This window comes from Melanostigma gelatinosum, assembly GCF_949748355.1.
Source record: "Melanostigma gelatinosum genome assembly, chromosome: 16".
Taxonomy (NCBI): domain Eukaryota; kingdom Metazoa; phylum Chordata; class Actinopteri; order Perciformes; family Zoarcidae; genus Melanostigma; species Melanostigma gelatinosum.
Window position 1 is genome coordinate 15723678 of NC_136649.1, and position 22365 is coordinate 15746042.

Genomic DNA, 22365 nt, shown 5'->3' on the forward strand with positions numbered 1-22365 from the left:
TGTAACATATAGACGTGCGTGTTATGCATTCAACACAAGAAATGACATATGTCATTATCTGCAAACATGCATGATAACGAAGGACGGGTTGCATATTTGCATATCGGCAGAGCTCCACAACCGTTAACTATATGTTACCATGGTAGGTTCAGAGGGACAGGCGGGGAGGCCTTCTCTGGCATCCTCTGCAATAACATCCTGACATGGACACAGAATGGAGACAAGGATTGTGTACAGAGAACAGCTAGAGGAGGTCAAGTTCATTGCCACTTCATTTATAGAAGAGGCTTTCACTGCTTTTACTGCAGGTTCACAAACTGGACGGGGCTTGAAGGAGGCGTACGCCGCCACCCGCTCAGAAGCTGTGATCTATAAAAGACGAACTTGAGAGGGGGATTTATGAAAGGAAACCGCGCACTGACAGGTATACGTACATTTCCTCATTTGTACGTACCCAAACACTTAGTATGGATCCTTTGAGCTGCTTTATAAATGAGACCCGTGGACAGTGGTTTGGCCCAGTGGCAAGGAAAACAGGCAGATATTGAAATCATCCGTAGGGGGATTTTGTGAAGGTAAAACAAATGACATCACGCTGAGGAAAGGGAGACGAGGAAAGAGGTACTTGAGATGAGAGGCGGTGTAACAGTGGCGAGGTCAGAAAGTCATGCTGTAGATAGACAGAGTGCATATTAAACAAAGTGTATTATAAAATAGCACAGCAACATTACTGGGTGACATAATAGCAGCTTTCTTCAAACAGGAAACAGAGAGCCGGACCAATCACTTCAATCCCACAAACGATTTAGTTGCATGATACAAATACTACTACTAGTGTTTCTGCGGGTGTAATCATCTCGTGTGAGATGATGGCACATGTCAGATGGCTCTTATACTTCTTTACTTACTAGTCCATTGGTGCCGTCCCCATGTTGACCGGGTGGTTTAATGGAGGGGCGCGAGGATGAGGGGACATGGTGGGAGAAAGGCCGTGGCAGGTGATACACATGATGGGGGAAATAAGGCTATGAGGGCAAAGGAAGGAACGAGGAGAGGAGGTCAAAATAAAATGAAAATCATACGAAGGAGGGTCAGGCACACACGCACTAAATTGCAGCAGGGAAAAGACACTAACTTGCTCACCTTTCCCCCGTAAATGAGGTGCAGGTTATTTAAAAACATGGTCATGTGGTACACTCAAAGACTGTTTACTTTACAGGTTATTCAGGTGTAACTGCCAAGTGGGTAAATGCAATGCTACGGTATGATAACGTGCAGCGGACTCAGCATTTAAATTCAGTAAGGGCCTATTTAAGAACAGTGTGGTTTTGTGGATGACTGGGTATCATGTGGCCAGCCATTCCAATTTTATTCACTTTGTTTATTTTTACATTGTCAAGAAGATGATTTTATTCACTTGGGCTTTTCTACAATAACACGGACTCTAAGTAGTGGGTGGAGGACTAGAGGACTGGTGATCTACACATGAGTCCCTCTCCCGTCTCACCCGGTTGTAGAAGGGGTGCTGAGGGCCAGTCATCCCACTGAAGTAGGCACTGTGAGGCTGAGGAGGCAGAGATCCGGTGAAGGAGCCCGCTGGGGAGCAGGCGGCAGAGGGCTGGCCATAGCCCGACTGGGGACGGGGCACTGCCTCTTGCGGGGGCAGCGTGGGATAGGTCATTCCTCCCACGTGCATCTGCTCCCTGGCCGCTCGCACATCTAAGAGGAGGACAGAGCCGGAGGGAAAAAAAAGAACAAGAGGGGGGGAGAAGAGGAAGTGTTTACCTGTGATGCTGATGATCATGTCTTGGCGAGGATTATAAAGACTCTTCAGATCCACCCAGGCATCAATAATTTAGCTTCATCATCTCAAGAGAGTTTAGCCAGTTGTGAATCCACAGAGAAAGGAAATGTATCAAACGATTGACTCTTGAAGCACTTTAGGGAATACAAGCAGACCGATGTTCCTGAACATGTTCTAGAAGACAGTCGAACAACTAAACGCTGGAGAGGAAACGAGCGCAGATGTTACGATTGCAACCGTTACCATCTTCAACTGCGAATTCCATTCTCACTTTGATTGCCATTACTCCGGTTTCTTCACAAACCAGCATGCGCGCTGATATTCTAGTCTTTTCCAAACGATATGCCGGCATCGTGACGACTTTGCTGCTTCCTCACAAATAAATTCACTCATGTAAACAAACCAAAGCACACCATTTTGAACCCATGGGCACTATCGCATCAGTACTTTTCCACAATTGTTTTCACATAAATCAATTTGACTCCGAAATGAGTGGAGTAGGCAACGAGGAGGGAGCTTTGGTAAGAAAAAAACCCCCTCCCAAATTAAAGTTAAATAAGCCTGGAGACAGAACAGAGTGTCTCTGTGTGGCTGGCATGAAAGTAAGAACCAGAAACAGAAGCAGGCACCAGAATGTCTCCTGGTTATACAAGTGGCTGCTGAATGACACGCTGAGTGAGACCCAATCCAGCCTGCGAACACAATGGGGGCCTTATGATGTGAGTCAGGCTCATGGGCGGGTATCACTGACAGCACTGCCCACTGGCTGGCCACAGGACACGGAGGGAGTGAGACGACTGAGCAGGAGCACCGGTCACCTTCCCGCTCCATGGGGACACGTGTAGAGGTGAAAACACACACACACACACACACACACGCACACGCACACGTTTCTGTGGATACATATAAACACCCACACACTTTTAGGACTGGTGCTGGACTCGCAGACCGGACGTCTGGTTGGTCAGCTGTGCTCTCCATGACTCAACTTTTCAGCTCAATGGAACAGACTTTGTGTGTGCGAGTGTCGTCTGTGGTCTCATAACACTACGACGCAGCAGCTTCACACTCGGCGTCATTGACACTCCTGTACAGGCTGAACGTACGCTGACGCACAGTGGCGAAAGTACAGTGGCGCTCTGGCTTACAGTTTCATACCGATGCACTGTGTTACGTCACTATTACTGCAAAACTGTGAAGTTCGTTGTAGCAGTGGAGGCAGATTGGCGACAGCGAGTGAACGTTTTGTCCTGATCCCACGGTGTCGGACCAAGTCAATTGTATTTATATAGCCCAATATCGCAAGTTATAAATTTGCCCCAGAAGCCTGTACAATCTGTGCAGCATATGACACCCTCTGTCATCTTCAACCCTCGCTTCCGAGAAGGAAAACTCCCCAAACAACAACAATGGACGAAACCTCAGGAAGAGCCACTGAAGAGGGATCCCTCTCCCAGGACGCACAGACGTGCAGTGGAAATCTGCTCGACATTTGATTGTTTGGAAATGAGAAGCGAGCTGAGGGTTTCTGAGAGCCCCTGCAGTGGGAGATGTTCGAGCAGACCCCGCTGCAATGTTATGAGTAATGTCACTGCCAAATGAGCTGGCACTGAACTCAACACATCACAGAGAGGACAGTTCTGTTTCTCCAAGCTATTGTACACTCAACCCTTTTATGTACTTAAGACAAAACCGTACGATAAACCTCTTTTTCTCTCTCTCACACACACACACATTTTCAGAGCGCCTTGGTAGCCTAAAAGGTTACTGCGCATGCTTCTTAACCATAATGTCTCAGGTTCAATTCCTTATATTTCCCCCCTATCTGTACAAATACTGAGTGTGTATAAACCTGCTATGATCTCCCTGAGTTTGGGGTCCAGGTTGACGGTGCAGGGCAGGAACATCTCAACATCTCTCGCAGCGAGAACGGGCGTCCTGGAGGACAGGAAGACCTCGAAGCTGCGCACGTCTCCATCAATCTCCAGCAGCGGCTCCACGTCCTTCGTGGTCGGGATGTTCTTGGAGATCCTTCAGAGGGAAAAAGAAGAAGAGAAGGATTCTAATTTAGCAGGTGACTATGTGATGGTGCTTTGCTCTCTCCAGCAAACATTATATATATTTATAAATATTTGAAGAACATGACTACGGTATTTGGTTGTTGGAATTTCAGGATTTTTTGGCGATAATGAACAAGTTACTGTGTGACTTTAGACCAAATGCTCATCAAATATACTACAATAACTTGGGAGGTATGATTGGCATATGACACAAATATGTCAACGTGTCAGTTTACACTAACTTCTGACTGCTCGCTCAAAGGCTCGACATTGTGACGAAAAAAGAAAAGAGGAAATAGCAAGCCGTACTGTCAAGATGCAAGCGATATGCAACGGTCATCATCATCATGAGAGCGGAGAGATAACTGGATTTAGAGAAGGCGAGATAGTGAAAGGGGGGGGATGTTTGAGGACAGATAGAGAGAGGGATGTTATCTTTTCTCTGCAGAGGAGGAAACCTGAGAAGATGACAATCAGGGTAATTTAGCAAGCAGCAGACGGAAGCGCCTCGTGATGTGCTGCTACAGTTAACATGATGTTCGTTATCGCAGACCTCAAGTAAACACCGTGTTTGGAGATTGTTTCCATTACTGTGTGATATAGTGTTTCCTGTCTATGCTGCAGAAAGCAACAACATTGTATCACGTCAAGAATGTCAGACGTGGAAACTATTTATTTCAAAATCGTTACAAGACTGCACAAACTCTGCCGCCGCACAATATAATGTAAAGCTTGAACCAGTAGTTTAGAAGGGACAACGGCATCTCTGAAATGAGGAATACTGAACATGAATACTCAAGTGTTGAAGTGGGGAATTCAATTTCAGCTGCACAAGGTTAAAAACAGATATCAGTTTAATCAAGGACAGTGTAACAACAAACCCAAACACCAACAACCCGGAGCAATCATTACATCTCGTTAATACCATCATTCAGACATGAAAATATGGAAGTCGGAGTGGCCTGTGACACCGACCACTCATCAGCAGAATGTGCCGCTCTTATCAGATGAATAGGGAGACTCCAGCAGGGAGCGGACATCTTCCTCATCTCTGCCTCCATTTGTCATCGGAGCCCTTCATCATTTTCTCAGCGGATACTTTTCTTCACCTTCCCCTCCTTCCAGTTGAACCTCGACTCACGCTCCGCCCCGATACATCACCCAGTCTGCGCACTGGTGTGTGCTCTGCTGAGAACACAGCCTGATGAGTTGGGTTTTTTCCCTGGGCCTGATCTGTCTTTCGGGAGTGAGCACATGCAGGCCTGTCTGTGACTTGATTGGATGAGTAGTACCATCGCTGCTGCACGCCAGCTAAGTCAGTGCGAGGTCAGCATCTGGCAAAGGGTTTTCGATGCGGCACACTGTTCGCTAATAATCCAGACAATCAGATAAACTAATCCGGTTAACAAACTGGCAGTAAATGTTCACCGTCTGCCCAAATCCAGTGAGTCTCTCATACATAGTGATGGTCGGACAAAACCACACAAGTTACGATTTACATCATTTCAATGTGAGCGAAGAGGTCGAGGTCCAGTCCTCTGTTCAAGGACATTGTGACAGGACAGATGGCTGGTGACGGACACATCTGCTGTTGCAAGGGCTCGAACCTGTGACCTTGTGGTGACAGGATGTCTCGAACCAAAATGTATACGTTTGGCAAAAAAAATACAGGGATGGAAGACCGGCAACATGTAAATGGGCCCTCACAGTCAAATGTGTACTACAGAGTGTCACGAGGGCAATCTAAATTATTGGCACGAAATCTATATTTTCCTTCTCAGCAGAGCAGCCCAGGTGGGTCACTCCGACCCAACTGTCCCCACCCCACTGTCCCCAACCCCACTGTCCCCACCCCACTGCCAGTCCCGACCCACTTGGGCTGAAAGGAGAGAGAGAATAGACTGTGAGCAGGGACGACACAGAGGCACACAGCTGAGCTCCAGTGGACAAAGCCCTTCATTAGAACCTTTACCAAGACCCAAAAGGTCAACGAAGCTCCATGTTGGCACACAGATGAACCCCCGCTCCCGTGACCTCTGCTGGGGAGGATGAGTGGGATGCACAGATGTTACCTGCACACACACACACACGCACACGTAAAGCGTCTACCGCAAACACCTGGGCAGTGGCGATGGGGAAATTCAAAGGCCCAGATGAAGGGTGGCGTGTGTGTGTGTTTGAGCGCATGTGCAAACACATGTGTATAAGTGGGTGTTTCGTTCCTTTTCCCATGAACTGTATTAACCCGTATACAGACAGAGAAGCCCTTGCTTTTCCCCATTTCCAGCTGGCTTACTGCTGTTTATTTGTGGGTATGCAGACACAGACCAACAGGAGCCTCTCTCTCCCTCCCTCCCTCTCTCTCTCTCTCCCTCTCTCTCTCTAGAGAGAACACCCTCCAGATATATTCTAAGGATTCTTTTTATAGGACCATGTAACATTACTAAATGATGAGTGTACACAGTTTAGTTGTACTGTGCCAAAACTTAGAATGGACAATAATAATGAACAGCAGCGTGTTTTCTCTGGTCTGCTGTTGTACAACATGCAGGAGCACAAACAGCTGCTTCTTCCAAAGACAACCGGGAGCTGGTGAGAGGAACAAATCAAGGACGTCCATCTCTGAGTTACATCCAAACAGATGGAAAGAAAAAAAGGGCGACAGCCAGAGTGCGAGAGGTCCGCTCCTGACGTCGCCAGCTGACTGGACAGAAACGTCTGCAGGAGCGACGTGTCAACGCTGATCCTGCAAGATCATTGGTGAGGATCAGAGGCCACAGACCATCAATGGACGGTTGATGATGAGAAGTATAGAAAAGAAAAACAGGAAGGACGAATCAGAATTACTGGAATACAGATGAGCTGACTGATCAATTTGAGTGATTCAGGCAAACCCGCTGAACTGCGTGGTATTACAGAACAAAAAGTGCCCACGACATGACAACAGCAGTTCATCAATTAGGTCTAACCACTTCAAATGTCATCCTCTGCAGTTAACTAATGAGATGTTGGCCTTGGCAGAAACCAATTGACACAAATGACTTCAGACTTAGTCATTCTCAGAGTGAACAGACGACACAGGCAAAATGAACAAAGCCATTCTTATCAGCCATCAGTTGCCAAATGACAAGATAGATGCACTGGTTGGAGCGCTAAGGAAACCGGCGTGCTACTTTCAAGCAGACAGAGGACGAGCGAGATAAAGGCCGCCGGGCAGCCCGGCAGCCGTTCCTGCACAATGGGCCCATTGACAGGACCCAGCTTATAGCTGCAGCGGTATAGGCGATTTGGCCCGACCGCTCTCGGTGCGGCGTGGCCACTGGGAGCTTTCTGAGCTTATCCAAAATGCTAATAGGTCCCAAAGCTGACTGGAGCGCAGCCTTTCTTCTCCTCTCAACCTCCCACACGCTGCAGCTGACGGGAACGAGCAGAATTCGTCTCTCTATCCCTTCTATCCGCTATTCGGGCGCTGGAAGTATGAATGTGCCACTTGACTTTGCTTTACAGCTGCCCACTGTGCTTATGGACGACATGCGCACACACACACGCGCCACAAAGAGGTGGTCTCGCTGCCAAACATTTCCATAAAGGGGCCCAAAGACAGAGCGAGATGCCTGCAGAACAGACAAACGCCTGTGCACATTGTGTACGAGAAGCTCAAGAGTTTCAGTGTCAGACACTGTGACCAGTACAACAGTGTGTGGGTGAAGAAGTTAACCAGACCCGGGTCCGGCACATTCCTCTCTTGGTCAGAGTCGCTGGCACGGTGTCTGCCAAGCGTGTGGATGAACTCAGCGAGGCCCTCTCTGGGAAAACAGTGGATAGGCGGACAGAGCAGCGAGCTGGCGCGTGGACTCGCATCCTCAGCGCTGAGAGAGGTTATTGTTACTTGGAAGCTGCCAAAAGCCTCCGCCACCCCAAAGGCAGAGAGCAAAATATGTTTTCACTTTAGATGACGCCATGTTCTTTGTCTACTTAAAATCCAGGCGAATTTCCTTGATTTGCATCAGATGCTTCGAGTACTGTGGACACCCTCTGTCTCCGCTTACCTCCGTGCCTCTTAACTTTCTAGTCTCGGGCCGTGCCAACTGAACAACTTGTGGCAGCGTCTGTTTTCCATATACATTCGTGGCAAAGTTTAGTCCAATAATTTAAACTCTCTTGTACAGAGCTGGACCTGTGCATCCCGAAGCAAACCGCAGAGACAAGCAGGCTAATGGGAAACACACCAGGCTGATAAAAAGCGAGCGGCCTCTCCTTTGAGACGGGCTCAGGACTCAGTGGTTCCCTGAAATGTTGATTAAACTCATGTGTAGCGCCGAAACGGAGCCTACTTGTTCCAGACCCCAAAAACCTTAACTGAACCCTCCACTCAAGAGTAACTAAGGCCTCATTCTTGACAAATAGTAAAACACTAAACCTCAGCGTGGTGATTTATGCTCCCCCCCAAAAAAAGAGTTCGGAGCATCTTAGGGCCGTGGCAAAGTCCGTTCATTGTGACACTAATTGCACCGCTCGAGTTCATATTGGCGCATGTGGTTGTTTGATAGCTGCAATGGTCAGCTGATAGGCCGTATGATGCGGAGTTAAGTGGGGTGGACTGCAAAAGCAAAGACAAATGTGCTCCGCTGATAGGATCCATCTGGAAGAGGTCTGTTATGGAGCTAAAATCTATACAGAGAGTGATGAATGTGAGAAATACAGCTCGGGATTCTCAGGCTGAACCAGTAATCCTCTGATTAACTTCACAAAAGGTGGACGTGTCCATCGGAAATAAGATGAGGGAGAGATAGGAGAACGTCAATGAGCGCATGTGCTGAGGAGAGAAAGAGCTAGACAAAGAAAGTGTGTTGTATTGCAAAAAAAGCTTCTCCTCTCCAATTTGAGTTCATGGCAACGAGGAAAGGCCTCTCTGTATTTTTGAGAACTGTCGGAAGCACATTGCTCGGGAGTCCTCAGCAGACAAATCTGATAACTAAATCCTTGAGCTGTACAGCGGTGATCACATGCCAAATTAAAAGCTGCTTTAAAAGCAATGATGGGGAAGAAAAGGAACACTCGTGATCCCTCCCAATATAGGCCGGATAGCCTTCAGCTTTAATTCGCCGTCTTTGGGCTTGCCCAGTCGTTCTTTGCCATTTCAGTGTGGTTTCTACACACAAATCCTAAAAGGGTTCAACCTGCACTGACCTTTGAAGGGCCAGGATGTTAACGTCAGTTAAGGGCCGAATGTGTGTGTGTGTGTGTGTGTGTGTACATACGTGTGTGTGTGTGTGTGTGTGTGTGACTATCAAGTGTGCCTGTGGCTTCCGCACCGGCTGAGTGGCAAATCTCGTTGTCCACTTAAAGGTCAGCGCTGACCCTCGTGCAACCCTGCGCTGCTATTTATAATCAGCCCCCCCCCCACCACCACCACCACCACCTTCCAGCACAAAGAGACAGCAGAGCGGGAGAGAGAGAGAGAGAGAGATCAGCGGCAATGCTCGACACCACAGAAACACCAGAGTATCGGGCAGATGTCTGCTTCTCGTGGTTTCCTCCCATCTCAGTGTCACATTTAAATGTTAATCCAGCCTCGTCGTCACTGATGGACGACTCCATGATTAAAGAGCGGAGGCCAGTCAGAGGTGTGGTAGTGGCTTTTTTTGTGCATTTGAAATGATTCTTTAGGCTTTGCGCAAAAAGGGAACAGAGCAGTTCTCTTGTTTCAGACCAATTAGACTAATCCTTCAACCTCGGCTTACAGAAATGAAAAGGGCTTTAGGGATTTTCTAACAAAGAATGCTGCATGACGTTCTTTCCGTCCTCACGTGGTCGCCTCCACACACACACACACACACACACACACACACACACACACACGCACACACACACACACACACACACACACACACACACTCAGCAGAGGACCGGTTTCACTGTATAAACAGCCATGCTGGACCCGGGGGACATGTGCATGAATCTGTGTGTGTCCACCAGCTGGACTATCTCAGTTGGAGCAGCAGCATCACCTGAGGCTTTGAATACACCTGAGGCAGGAACACACCAGTGGTAAACTCTTCTAATCCTGCTGGTATCCGGACTGATCCTCTACGGCAGTGATTCTTAACCATAGGGCCGCGGCCCATGATTGGGCCGCGCAACCAACGTTTGTGTAACTGAGCTATTCTCATTCTCGTTCGTGCACTCGGTCGCAGCCATTAAGCACAGCAAGTCCGCTACTCACACACCATTTCTTCGACCATATATACATAGTTTTTGCAATTTGCAAAGGCTAAAAATAAAAGGAAAATAATATAATATCAAAATATAAAGGGAGAAACACCTTTAGTGTGTCAGAATATCATGTGGTTACCATGTGTCCATTTGGGTCTCCAAATGTCCTTTTAGAGCTCCGCCTGGATCTCTTCATGGAAGAAACACTGTAGAATGGTCATAATTTGTCCAATCTTCTTCAAATTTGAGGCAGTTGTTCACTGATAGTGTAGTTACAGCCCTATACTGTCCTTTACCTGTACAGATACAGCCACCGGCAGTTATTTATACTGAAAGATACTTTTTTATTTTATGCGGACAAAAATCTTACATTTTTACTGACTCCAAAGGCCCACTGCTCTGTTTCTGTATGACCTAGGTTGTCTGACACTTTTGATGCATATAGTCAAGAGTGGGCCCCGGGACACTTTGTACTTGAAAAGTTGGGCCCCGAGGTCAAAAAGGTTAAGAACCCCTGTTCTACGGCAATCACACACTTTAATTCTTTTACCTCCCGGGACTGGAATCCCTTTTCTTCTCACTCTCTCTTTATGCCCTTTCTTATCTAATCCCAACCCTCTCCCCTTTTTTCATCTTTATCTCGCACCAACCAAACTTGGGCCTTTATCTATCCACTTGTCAGTCAGGGTGTCTGTCTGCACACTGGTGTGTAGAATCAATGCCAATGTCCTATCAGTGATGGAGCCAGAACTCTATTGAGACATCGGTGGTTTCACACCAGCCATTACAGATTCACACACGCGTTCAGGCCTCAAATAGCAGTGCAATGAGCGATGGCATTACCAGTTTTACTGAAACACCTCCTGGAGGGATTAAGCCCGGCTACAATGAGCTTCCTCAGAAGAGGACACAGAGAGGGGGGAAATATTGGGGGTTTTTTTTTGAGCATCTGCCGTGCATCTAGATGACAAAGTGTCATGAATACGACAGGAATTCACACGAACAATAGACAGCTTTGCAAAGAAGAAAGACTTTTCATTTGAGGGCAGGAGAAGTTCAAAAGTATTCATCATAAGAAAAGAATAGGATCTCGCCATTTTTCTTTTTTTTTGGCAGCCAGATATTTAAGAGCTTAATAAAAGATTCCACATAAAGGGAATCACCCGCATGAGCTTTGGAACAGCACTTTTATGCCGGCACATAATTGCAACCAAATTATAATAATTGTGCCAATTAAAGTAATCCTGAATGAAGAGAGTGTCATCTTAATGTTTCAGTACTTGGGATAAGAGTCTCTCTAATTAAGACTGAATTGCCGGGCTACGTATTCATTCGGAGTGCGATTAGTACAGAAAAGAAAAAAAAAGTTTTGAAGTGTCCGAGAAGTGCCTGGCTCTAGTCACGTCTCTGAGAGGTTTGATTGTTTGGCTGATGAATGCCGGGTCAGAACAACAAACCGCAGAAGAAGAAAGCATGAAGGGAGGAGAGGAATAGCTGATTCTTCATACGCTGTGACAAAAAGAGCAAAAATCATAAAGTGCATCAGTTTATGTGCAATAGTTTGTATGTTTGTGTGTGTGTGTAATAAACAGAGGATTCAGGTGCAGCGCCAGAAACACACTCCTGAGTGCGGCGGGGGCATCCTGGCACAGACGGGGCATCAGATGTCAGAGCCGTGCAGGAACCTGCTCAGTGGACCAGCGACACCTTTTTTTTCCGAGTGCCGAAAAAGGGATCATGGCATCCAAGAATCAACTCTCTGAGGTGCCGACTGAACCCGCCCCCATACAGCATTAGATCCAAATATGTTAACCCCTCAACCAAAACAAATCACCACTCTCAAAAAATGTGAGACATTGACTGACACCGTTTCCTGAACAGTCCTTGAAGGCGTTCCTAGAGACACAGGAAGTGACTGATCCTGTCCCCTGATGTTGTCTTCACTTATACCTCCATGCTAGTCTGTGTGACTGATTCGTTTTCTGTCAACAACGCCCACTTCAGTACCGAATACACACTCCCCACTGTTGAAGTGGAAGATACTCCATAATATCGCAACGGCTTGCCGAGAAAGAATTTCTGAAGCTGTACTTCAGTCAGGCAGGAACTTTACCAGGCGCTAAGAATCTTTATTACTTTCTACCCATTTCCAGCGCGGCAGTTGTTCTATGCAACAACTCAACTAGAAGAACCAATCACAGGTGGAGATGGTGTCCTAACTTTGGCAGAAATCCAATGTTATGTCACAGTTCAGAATGCCAGAGACCGTCTGTGAATCTAAAGCAGCATCGGGGAGAAACAAAGGAAACCTTCACATCATTTACTTTCCCAAGACATCCCGATCAACTCGTGTTTGATATGGCCGATGTGCTCACATCTGTGAAGCCACACACGTATTGTTAAAGTTCAAATGAGGCGAGAAAAGCATCAAAGATGACTTTGCACGACACGCTTTCACTGACTTTGGCTTCCTTATGATGTTATTTCATTAAAAAAAATCAGTTTTTCGGTCATGTCACTTTTTGGAACTTATGGAAAACCTTGCTTGTTAGCGTTCCGATGATCAATGAAAATATACTGATGTTATTTTTGAGTAGATATCAGTGTCTTTAGGTGAACCGTGAGGGCCCCTATCTCCTGGAGGTTCTTCTGGTTAATCAAACGTTGCTCTAACACTCATGAAGGATAAAAAGGAGTTCAAACTGAAAGGGGTGCGTCTAGGAAGTGATTGATTTGTGACAGAATACCCCCCCCGCGTCAAAGATGTGTCCCTGAGCAACATCCAGAACCTGTACTCGCTCAGAAACCTGGAATCACTCTACATTTAGCTGTTGAGTAGAAGCTTTTCCTGTAATGTAATGACTCCAAAACAACATCAAGGAAATAAACATACAGAAAGCCCATTACCAGTCTTTGGAAATGGCTGCTTTAATGCAATAACCATGAAGCAGGATAGAGCTAGGTTAGCTATAGTCATTAAGCCTCTAATGGCAGCTAAAGCAAGGAACGCCCGACTCCTGAGAAGAGACGGAAATACTGAGGAGGAAGAAACGACACAGCCGAAAAGGATCGTCACAAGGCTGGAGGCTCCAAATTCAATTAGCTAGTGTTCAAAGAAAAAAAAAAAAAACATTGTTCGAAACACGGATCTAGGGCCGTTAATTCGACGGCTACAAATATCAGGGTCGGTCCAAAACACTTCTTGTTTTGTTGTGTGTTGGTGTGCTGGGCAGGCCACGACGCTGGCTACAGAACTACCGGTCGTGAGAGAGAGTGTGTGTGTGTGTGTGCGCGTGTGCGCGTGTGTGTGAGATTGCTTTGAGCCAATCTCTCCTACCGACAGACAGCGCCATCTTTGTTACACGGCTCTCTCCCCCTGCTACCTTCCATTAGTCTGGACCGTTAATGATAGAAATCGCTGAGGTTATTAACCGATTACACATTCCCCATCAGATTAGGAGAGGCTGTGCTGGCCCACTCCCACTACGGGAATTAGCGCTACGCATTTCTCTTCACGCCGTGTCCTACAATGACACTTCACAGCCCTTCATGGCACTTGTTATTGCCAGGCAAGTTGCTAAAAACAGCTTTTAGCTGTTTTTAAAAGCGTGTGTGTTTGTGTGAGATATGAGGGGAAGGTGGGCGTGTGTTTTCATTTTCTCTCTCTCTATTCTAGGAGTTCAGGTACAGAAGCTGTCACCTCCATCACTGAGAGGCACTTTATGAAACTCGTGCAATATGTGCCCGTGGTTTAGTAGCGTGTGGGTCAATTTAGTGTTAATTTAGAGAGTTAGGTAGGGCATGAAGTCTGAACTGAGCCACATTTAAAACATCACAGGCAAGTATTAAACCGGATTTAGCTTTTTAACCTTTTCAAAGAGGGGGATGGAAACCAAAAATATCTTTTTAGACCCACTTTAGTGGTATGACTGATCCAGACTATGATTTCCAAAATGTAATATTTCTGATGCTCTGTGTACTGCTGAGCTGCAAGCCTTACAAAGAGGAGAGAGGAGGAGCGCGCTGCTTTGTTTAAATCAAGATTGAAGACCTTTCTGTTTGCTGCTGCCTTTAATTGAACCACGTTCAATTAATATATTTATCAATTTCCTGCATTTCTGCATTTTACTACTGCATTTTAATTCTTACACTGTTTCTGTCATTGTATTTAAATCTCCTTTTCTTTTGCCTTGTGTTTTGATGCTTTTAATGGTTTTATGTGAAGCACTTTGAATTACCTTGTTGTTGAAATGTGCTATACAAATAAACTTGCCTTGCCTTGTGACTGAGATGCAGGGCGACAGTTGACCTATAAGGGGCTGACTCACCCCCACGTTCACTTCACCACTAATATATTCACTTAGTAACGCCCAGAGGATGCGCAGTTCCACCGTGTAAAAATGGTCGCGCACAACAACACGTCCCATGTATGCGTGTTAAAACACAAAACGAAGCGTGCACACACTCGCGATCTGACCAGCATGGGTCATGCGGTAACAGAAAAAACGATGCTAACTATAAAGATACAGGAAGTGGTCCACTGGTTTAATTTGAGCTACGAAATAAGATGTGATGTGTGTGAGCGTGTGTGCTGTGCTGGGAAGAAAAAAAGATACACAGACAGAGGCCTGAGTCTTATCAGCCGAAGATTAGTGCAAGAGATAAGGCCTCTAGGCGAGGCGTCGTGTTTAGCCTGTTTGAGGCTTCCTGTCATCATCATTAAGGCCGCTGCAGAACAGAGCAGCCATTTGGAAAGACACCCAATGAGGACGAAGATAAAGGAAGAAAGGACCGTTGGTCAAAAACAAGACTGTATTAAGTCTAATGAGCAGCGTAAGCACAATCCAAATGCTGTGGTGAAGACACTTGAATCCAGGCCGTTGGTGAGATGTAGAAACACTGCAGAATGTCATGGCTGCTGTACCAGTGTATAATTATATCTCTTCAGGTTTATTTTCCACAGTAATTATGGTAAAAGTGTGGACGTTTCCTTTAGGGTGTCCACTATACTTAAACATGATAAAGATATATAATAGAGAAGTGTAGTGACGTATTTGTTTTTATAAAAGTCAGCGATCATCACATTCAGCAAAAATGATTCAGTTACAGCCTTGTGACTAAGATGTTTCTCATCTAAAACCTTGTGATCTGCCCTCCCCTCTCACTGTCCCATGTAACTACAGTATGAAAAAAATTGGAAAGTAATGCCTTTTGTCCTCTGAAAACCAAGCAGCATAAACCTGGTCTAATGAGGCAGTGGTTTGCCTTGGAGACGGGGGGAGGGAGGGTTGTCTGCTGAATCTAGCTGGCCGACCGGCTGACAGTAACTGTCTGTGACGCTTTCCTGCCGCAGGAGTCGTAGGCACTAGTGTATTGTGACAGAGTGCAACCTTTAAAGGCCATCGACTGATGTGCAGCAGCGCACACACCCAGCTACTCAGGCCTGTGTCGATCTCCTCCTCTCGTCTGCGGTGAACAGGCCTAAAAGCATCCATGACCACACACACACACACACACACACACGTACAGCGCATGAACAGTCACACTGTCAACACACAAGAGACACACTTCACAGCTCAACCAAACATGTCTGAGCGTCAACTGTCCCGTGTCCAGTTTGAAAGAAATGCGTCCCTTCATGAGTCTGGAGAAGTCCAGGTTATAATACAGACATCATGTACCTTGTGCATTATGCTCAATGACAGAATATGTCGGTCAGTTGCCAATTAGTGTGGCTCTTGAAAGCCATTGGCAGAAACTCTGGATTACTGTAGTCCTCAAAACAAAAGCATCTACTGCCATCTGCTGGTCACAGTTGTGTATATCAAAGAATATCAAGAATTGTTATTATTTATTGACTCCAGCTCTTAGATTCTGTTCTGGCTTTTTGATCTCCTCTGGACAGTCAGGACACAGAAGCAACTCTGCAGGGATTCAGCCGTTTACCTCCTTAAGCTAAACTCATATGACCTCATTGTGATCTTATGCTAAAGATAGCCTCAGCCTGCTAATGGTATGCTCTGCATTAGAAAGAAAATGATGGAAGGCAAATAAAAAAAAAAGGTAAAACAACAAAAGGAACAAAGAAAACAACTCTGCAGGTGGATTGAATAAGCCGGTACAGCTCGTAGATCAGATGACTTCGGACGGGGTGATTGTGTCCGTCTGAGTGCTTGTGTGTTGTACCTCTCATAGATCGTCTTGAGAGCCATCTGGTCCGACACTCCGTCGCTCTCTTCCAAAAAGAGGATGATCCACGACGTCCTGTAAGGCCACTCTTCTGTCAGGTTGATCCATGACGCCAGACGATCCCAGTTGAAGACGATCTGATTGGCTCGCAACAGACGACCTGTCAACGATGGTGCAGAGCGTTAGTGTCTTTTTAATGCCATTTACAAAATCAGAGCGACGGGGCCTCAGTTTGTAGCTTCAAGTCACCGGCTTCAACTGAAAATGACTCGTAGCCTGTTGCTGTGACACTCATAGCTTGAACACAGCATTAGAAGTCAGTGGTCTGTTATCCGGATCTAAGAAATGTCAAGATGATTTCAACCATAATATGTTATACGTCATAAATCAAATACAATATATTTTGAATTCACGAAATCCCATCAGAGCTTTGTTTGTGGATCTTCGTCCTCCTCCTCCATCCTCAGGATGACTAAACTTCACCATTCCATCCCTGTAAAACTAGCTATATTCTGGATAAATAACTTAAATGTTGCAGTTTAAACAAAATTGTAGTTTGTTAATAAAACGAGAAGAGGGCAGTTTATTCTTTACCGGTGATAGAAACGATGTTGAGCAGCCTCCTCATGGTCTGTGGGCTGATGTCGCTGAACCAGTCCTCGGTCACCAGCAGCTTGGTCAGGTCGAAGGACATCTGTCTGGTGATGGTCCTCTGCATCTGCCGACGCCGGTACGTGTCCTGAAGAGAGGCAGAAATCCAAAGACCACAAGAGCGTCGGCATGTTTTTCCACTGGCTTAGCAAAGATTAACATGTTTCCACGACTTTGAGTTGTTTTAATGGAACGTCAACATATCAGAATGGCAATTTTAGTCATTGTTATGTTTTATATTATTATGTGGAAACAAGCAATCCTGTCTGTCAAAAAACAGTTGGAAAGCAGGAGCTGTCTTACAGTCACAGATGTAAAACCAGTCCAGCCACAGCTAAGGTGAAACAAAAGCGTGAACATTACTCTCGACCCTTGTACGTTTTATTACTTGGGTGCAAGCTGTGCGCACAGGAGAGATGCGTGTCAGGATCGCCATGTCGTCTCAGGCCAGGCCACTGTCTAACCGTATGCTGTGATATATTAGGGAATATACAGGTAGATGTGTGGATAGGGCCTCATGTGCTCATATTCTTGACTTCCTATGCAACCCTGTCCATCTTTAACTGTACTTACATTAAATTATCTTACGGTAACATATCAACGGCAGTTCAACTTGTGCCAACTGTAAAGATAATAATCCAGCACAGGTCTGCATCTTAACCCTATGAGGTGCGAGTGAAACCAATTGAAAGCATTTTGTCTCTTTCATTTTGTCCCTCTAACGATCAGCTTCTTCAGTCTTCCCTTCTACATCATCTATCTTTTTCATAAAAAAAAAAAAAAAAAAAGATCGTAACATACGATTTGCTGCAAATACAAATCAAAGAGCCACTGTCCGGAGCCGAGCAGTCATGACACGAAAGCGAGCTATTGACACAGATCTAGCAGAGGACATCTGTGATGATATCAGGCGGCCGACATGGTCATGAGCCAAGGCGAGGCTTTTGGTTGACTTTGAAGTCGTAACGCCGGTCTCATGACCCCTTTCACGGGGAGATGAAACATATGGCCGGCACTCAGTGAGAACTGAAAAGTTCCACCATACAGACAGTCCATTGTGGCTGACTTTTTAACATGTACATTGATCTTTACTGTAGCTTTACAGCTTCATTCCGATGATTCGTTTTGTATCTGCTTATTTCTAAGGGTTATTCTTCTCTTTCATTTAGTAAAAAACGTTATATTTTAAAAAGGGGGTTCTTCTATTTTTGGGAACTGAATCCAGAGTTCCAGGAAATAATTACTTTCCTTAGAAAATGAGGATTCATTTCATCACAATAAGTGGAAATAAGATGGGAGAGATATTCCTAATGCCATCCACAACTTCAAAAGCCACATGAAAATGGAGAGCCACTAATTCAGTTTCCCCTTCTGCCCTCATTTTAATCTCCACTTGTAGAAAGAGGGCCCTCCTGCCAAGAGCTAGCTCGTGGCAGAGGGCAAATAAAAAGAGCATGCCGCCCCGTACTAGAAGGGCCAACAACAATAATTGAGGGTACAAGATAAACCCGAGGTACAAACAAATGTCAAACAAACAAACAAGAGAGGGAGGCGGGAAGGAAGGAGGGGGAGGGAGAAGGTCTCGCAAGGGGGGGGGGGGGGGGAAGGCATCAGCGACAGCAGCAGTCACTTAGCCTCCTGCCAGCAGACCTGGTGCCAGTGTTTTGTCACAGGGACCCACTGCTGCTAGGCCTTGTCATTAGGCTGTGGCAACGCAGCAGGAAGGATAAACAGTCATTACATCAATTACACCAGGAACCTTGGCCGCATACCGAGCACCTCTCCTTTTGTATCCGTGTGTCTCCTTCTGTCCTCTGGCCTCTGCACTGCCTGCCAAACACCACGCCTGCACTGCCCCCCCCCCCCCTTTCAGGGAGGAGGCCGAAAAGAGAGAGCAGTGAGGATCTCTAAAGGCAACTTCTCTAAAGCTAATCCAATGTTTTCTACTCGCATGATGGTGGAACTAACTCCATTTTAATTTTGCTTGATTAATGTAAAGACATTAAACATTCATTTCCAACTGTATGATATTTCCGGATAACATTTGAGTGTGGTGGGGAAACAAACTATTTTTTTCTGTCTCCGTTTTAATTTGGTATCAAAACATTCTCTGCAATTTGTTGTTATTGTGTTTTGATTGTTGTCACGGGTTCGGGCGGGGTGTGAACTGTGTATATTTAGGGTGACAAGTAGAATAAACAACGCTTGATGTATTGCCCTTGGTGTATCTTAATTGGATTCATTATAATCCTACTCTTGGACTTGTATTTCTATTATTGCCTGTCTATTATTATTATTATTATTATTATTATTATTATGATTCTTCCACCCATGTCTCATATTTTATATTGCATCCCCAGCGTTCTGGAAGCGGGGGGGATTACTCTTTGGATTGCCTCTCCCATAGCATTTTGTTTGTGTGCGATAGCTCTCCCTTGTCTTCATTATTAAAGAGCATTGTTGGCGTTGGGGCTGTAGACCCCAACTAAACATTATATGACATATTGGTCTGTTCAGATAAACACGACTGGAATGACTGTTACCCTGCGGTTTAGGGCGTTCTTGCTGCCAGACTTGGCCTGGTCCACGCTGCTCTGAGACATCTTCCTGTCCATGTCGTCATGCCATCCTGGACAGACACAAGACAGAAAGAGATGGCCTTGAATCAACACATTTCAAGTCTCTATTTAAATAGAACTGTATCTGTGCAATCCTCATATATATGTTTACAATATGTTGTATATATGCTGTTGTCCTTTACCCTCAGCGGACGAGGCCTCTCCATTGACGGGCGCTGCCAGGCAGAGCCTTTTGGCCGCGCTGAGACCTCTGCTGTTGAGGAATACCGGCAGGTGGACGATGTTCCTCATGTAGTCATGTCCGTTGATGTTGGAGTCTCTCAGCACACTGTTGAGGTTTTGGTTGATGGCTTTGATGATAATATGGGGGTCACTGGCAAAGATGGAGATAAAAGGGCCTTTGGAGAAGAGCACCCTCACCTGGAACGAGAAACCGCGAGTTGGTAAAAAGGAAGAAAAAAAATGATGCTTTCAGGGTGTCTACAGTGTTGCTAACACAGCAGATCCCTCTGTGGAGTGTCCACTACTTCAATGTAAAAATGGGAAGTTTACAATCGACAATAACACGACAGCTCGAGGCAACAGTCTGCTGTGGAACTTAAACTTAACGACTCTTGTGAGAGCACATGGTGTTGGGGATTTCCCACTTTGCCAACTAAGGGGCATTGTCCAAGTGTCACAGGACATTGATTTGTGCTTCATGCAGACATGGTCTGTTAACCCCTCCTCCCATAGGAGCATCAATTACGGCTCCACCACATGAGCTGCTTCTTTAATGCACTTCATTTGGTGTGTTCATTTATGTAACTTATACAAAAATGTGTATTTCAAAGTGTTTGAATTGCTGAACACAGGATGGTTTCAGAGTGACTAGAGGGTGCCTAGAGGGTAAAGAATATTACATTCGCACACAGGAGGTTGCCATCTTCACTGGGATTACCGGTACTTCATCAAATAACAACATTTGGCTTCAGGAAATTTTATTACAGCAGCTGAGAGGAAGGATCTGAACTGGGTGGCGGCACAGCGCCGGAGATGTGTGGGCGCTGTGTGCACAGGCGAAAGACCCACGGAGAGTTCATATGGCAACAGCAGCAGCCATTTGTTTGAGGGACAGATGTTGTTGAAAAGTGTAATTGCTTTTATCAGCCAATAGGAAAGCTGCACTCATCATGTATGTTCCCACGCACAGAAGCATGTGCAAACACACACCGTGTCCAGCATCTGCAGAACTTTGTCCTGCTCACAGGCGTCCAGTCCGTCGATGATGACGGCCATGCGAGTCTGGTTCTGGGTAAAGCCGTCAATGGTTTTGGCCATTTTTGACATCAGCTCCACTTCCTGCTTCAGAACCTGGTGTGAGACAGGGGAAGAAAATCAATGTCTCAAAAACAAGGAAAGGGGAAATTGATTGGATTGGGAACTACAGTGTCGTGACTTCACAAGCAAATGGAATGCCCCTTTATCCATGAAAACAGGACGTCGAACGGTTTGCATTTGACTGGGTACAATGAATAAATCTATTAGTCTACCTTCATAAATCCTTCACTCTTCAGCCTATGCAAGTTGTCGGCAGCACTGTGCAGCCGTTTCCTCTGGGAGTTGAGGACGGAGTCGGCCACCTGCCACCAGGTCTTACAGTTGAGCAGTAAGGCCAGGCCCACCACACTGGCCATGGCTATCAGCACTGCATTTACTGTCAAATTGTCAGGGTCCACCTGGGAAATAAAAGCGTTGAAGCCGATTACTAGGCCGTCCGGTGCCCTTGTGGTAAGAAGGCACGCTGTTTAAACTCAGTGTCAGCGATTCATTCCTCTAACCTACCTTGAAGATGGCCAACAGGGCTATACCGGTGATCAGGCATCCCAGTGTCAAGGCAAACAGCACGAATGAGGGAACACAACATGTCTTCTTCCACTTCTTACCTGAGGAAGGTAGAGGATAATGTGAGAGAGACACACTTCGATTAAAATATACAATTTTCTATGCACATTGGATTACCATAAATGATGCTCATATTAAGACCATTTGAGGAAGAATGGAGTAAAAACTATCTAAACCATTGATTTTTAATATCAACTGATTGTGACTTTGTGTGCTGGCTGAAACAAACATTACATAACTGACATCTAAAGTCAAAGATAGAAACCTTGGATCTCATCTTTCTTGAAAACCCTGAAGAGTCTGGTGGCCATGAAGCCAAACTCCCTCTCGCAGGCAACAGAGAGCGTGGCGATCATCTCAGCCATGGAGGTCTCCCCTCCGACACTGGACAGACGATTATAGTCGGTGAACAGGAACCTGTGTGAGAAACAGAAACAATGCTTTTAATTGTTCAGTTACACAGCAAACTTGGACTTAAGTATTTGTTTGAACAAGATTGTTAAAATTGCAAGAACAGATGTAATGATCAATGGTACTACTCCACCTGTGGAGTTTTAAAACTCATAATAAATGCAGAGTGAGATTGCAATTTGTTTTGTCTTTGACCTGAGGAAATGATAGCAGTTAGTGTGTGTATTTCTATGTGTGTCACTGTCACCTGACAGGCAGTGCGCGGGTGGTCTGCTCAGGAAGTTCGGGGGGGTTGACAAACATCAGTTTGAGCAGCAGCTCCAGGTAACCGACCTGGCGAGCCAGGCGGGTGCTGATGACCCACGCCCAGCGCCAGCTCTCCCTCTCACGCCGACTTCCAAAGTACACCAACACTGGAGACAGCAGAGGTTCAACCGTTCAGTCCTTTTCATAAACATCACTAAGTTGTCTTCTTTAAAAAATAAAAAATCAAGAACAATGATAAGTTAAGAAGTTCATGTTGGTTGTATAACGGCACACTGAACAGAAAAGGTTCATCTTTAACACCAGT

The 22365-nt window shown here is 45.8% G+C and overlaps 1 protein-coding gene across 5 annotated transcripts in view; it reads right to left on the reverse strand.

Moving 5' to 3' along the window:
- Positions 1-22365, reverse strand: part of kidins220a (kinase D-interacting substrate 220a) — a 42871-nt gene that overhangs the window by 8357 nt on the left and 12149 nt on the right. For 3 of the 5 annotated variants that reach the window (XM_079286890.1, XM_079286891.1, XM_079286894.1), the window contains 13 exons: positions 22042-22207; positions 21649-21800; positions 21324-21424; positions 21032-21217; positions 20712-20852; positions 19682-19919; positions 19464-19549; positions 16864-17008; positions 16267-16429; positions 3657-3835; positions 1508-1719; positions 909-1025; positions 139-198 (listed from right to left, as the gene is read on the reverse strand). In XM_079286890.1, coding sequence (XP_079143016.1) covers positions 139-198; positions 909-1025; positions 1508-1719; positions 3657-3835; positions 16267-16429; positions 16864-17008; positions 19464-19549; positions 19682-19919; positions 20712-20852; positions 21032-21217; positions 21324-21424; positions 21649-21800; positions 22042-22207 — 1946 coding nt within the window. The remainder of the gene's footprint in view (positions 1-138; positions 199-908; positions 1026-1507; positions 1720-3656; positions 3836-16266; positions 16430-16863; positions 17009-19463; positions 19550-19681; positions 19920-20711; positions 20853-21031; positions 21218-21323; positions 21425-21648; positions 21801-22041; positions 22208-22365) is intronic. The other 2 variants (XM_079286893.1, XM_079286892.1) reach the window with 1 other exon arrangement.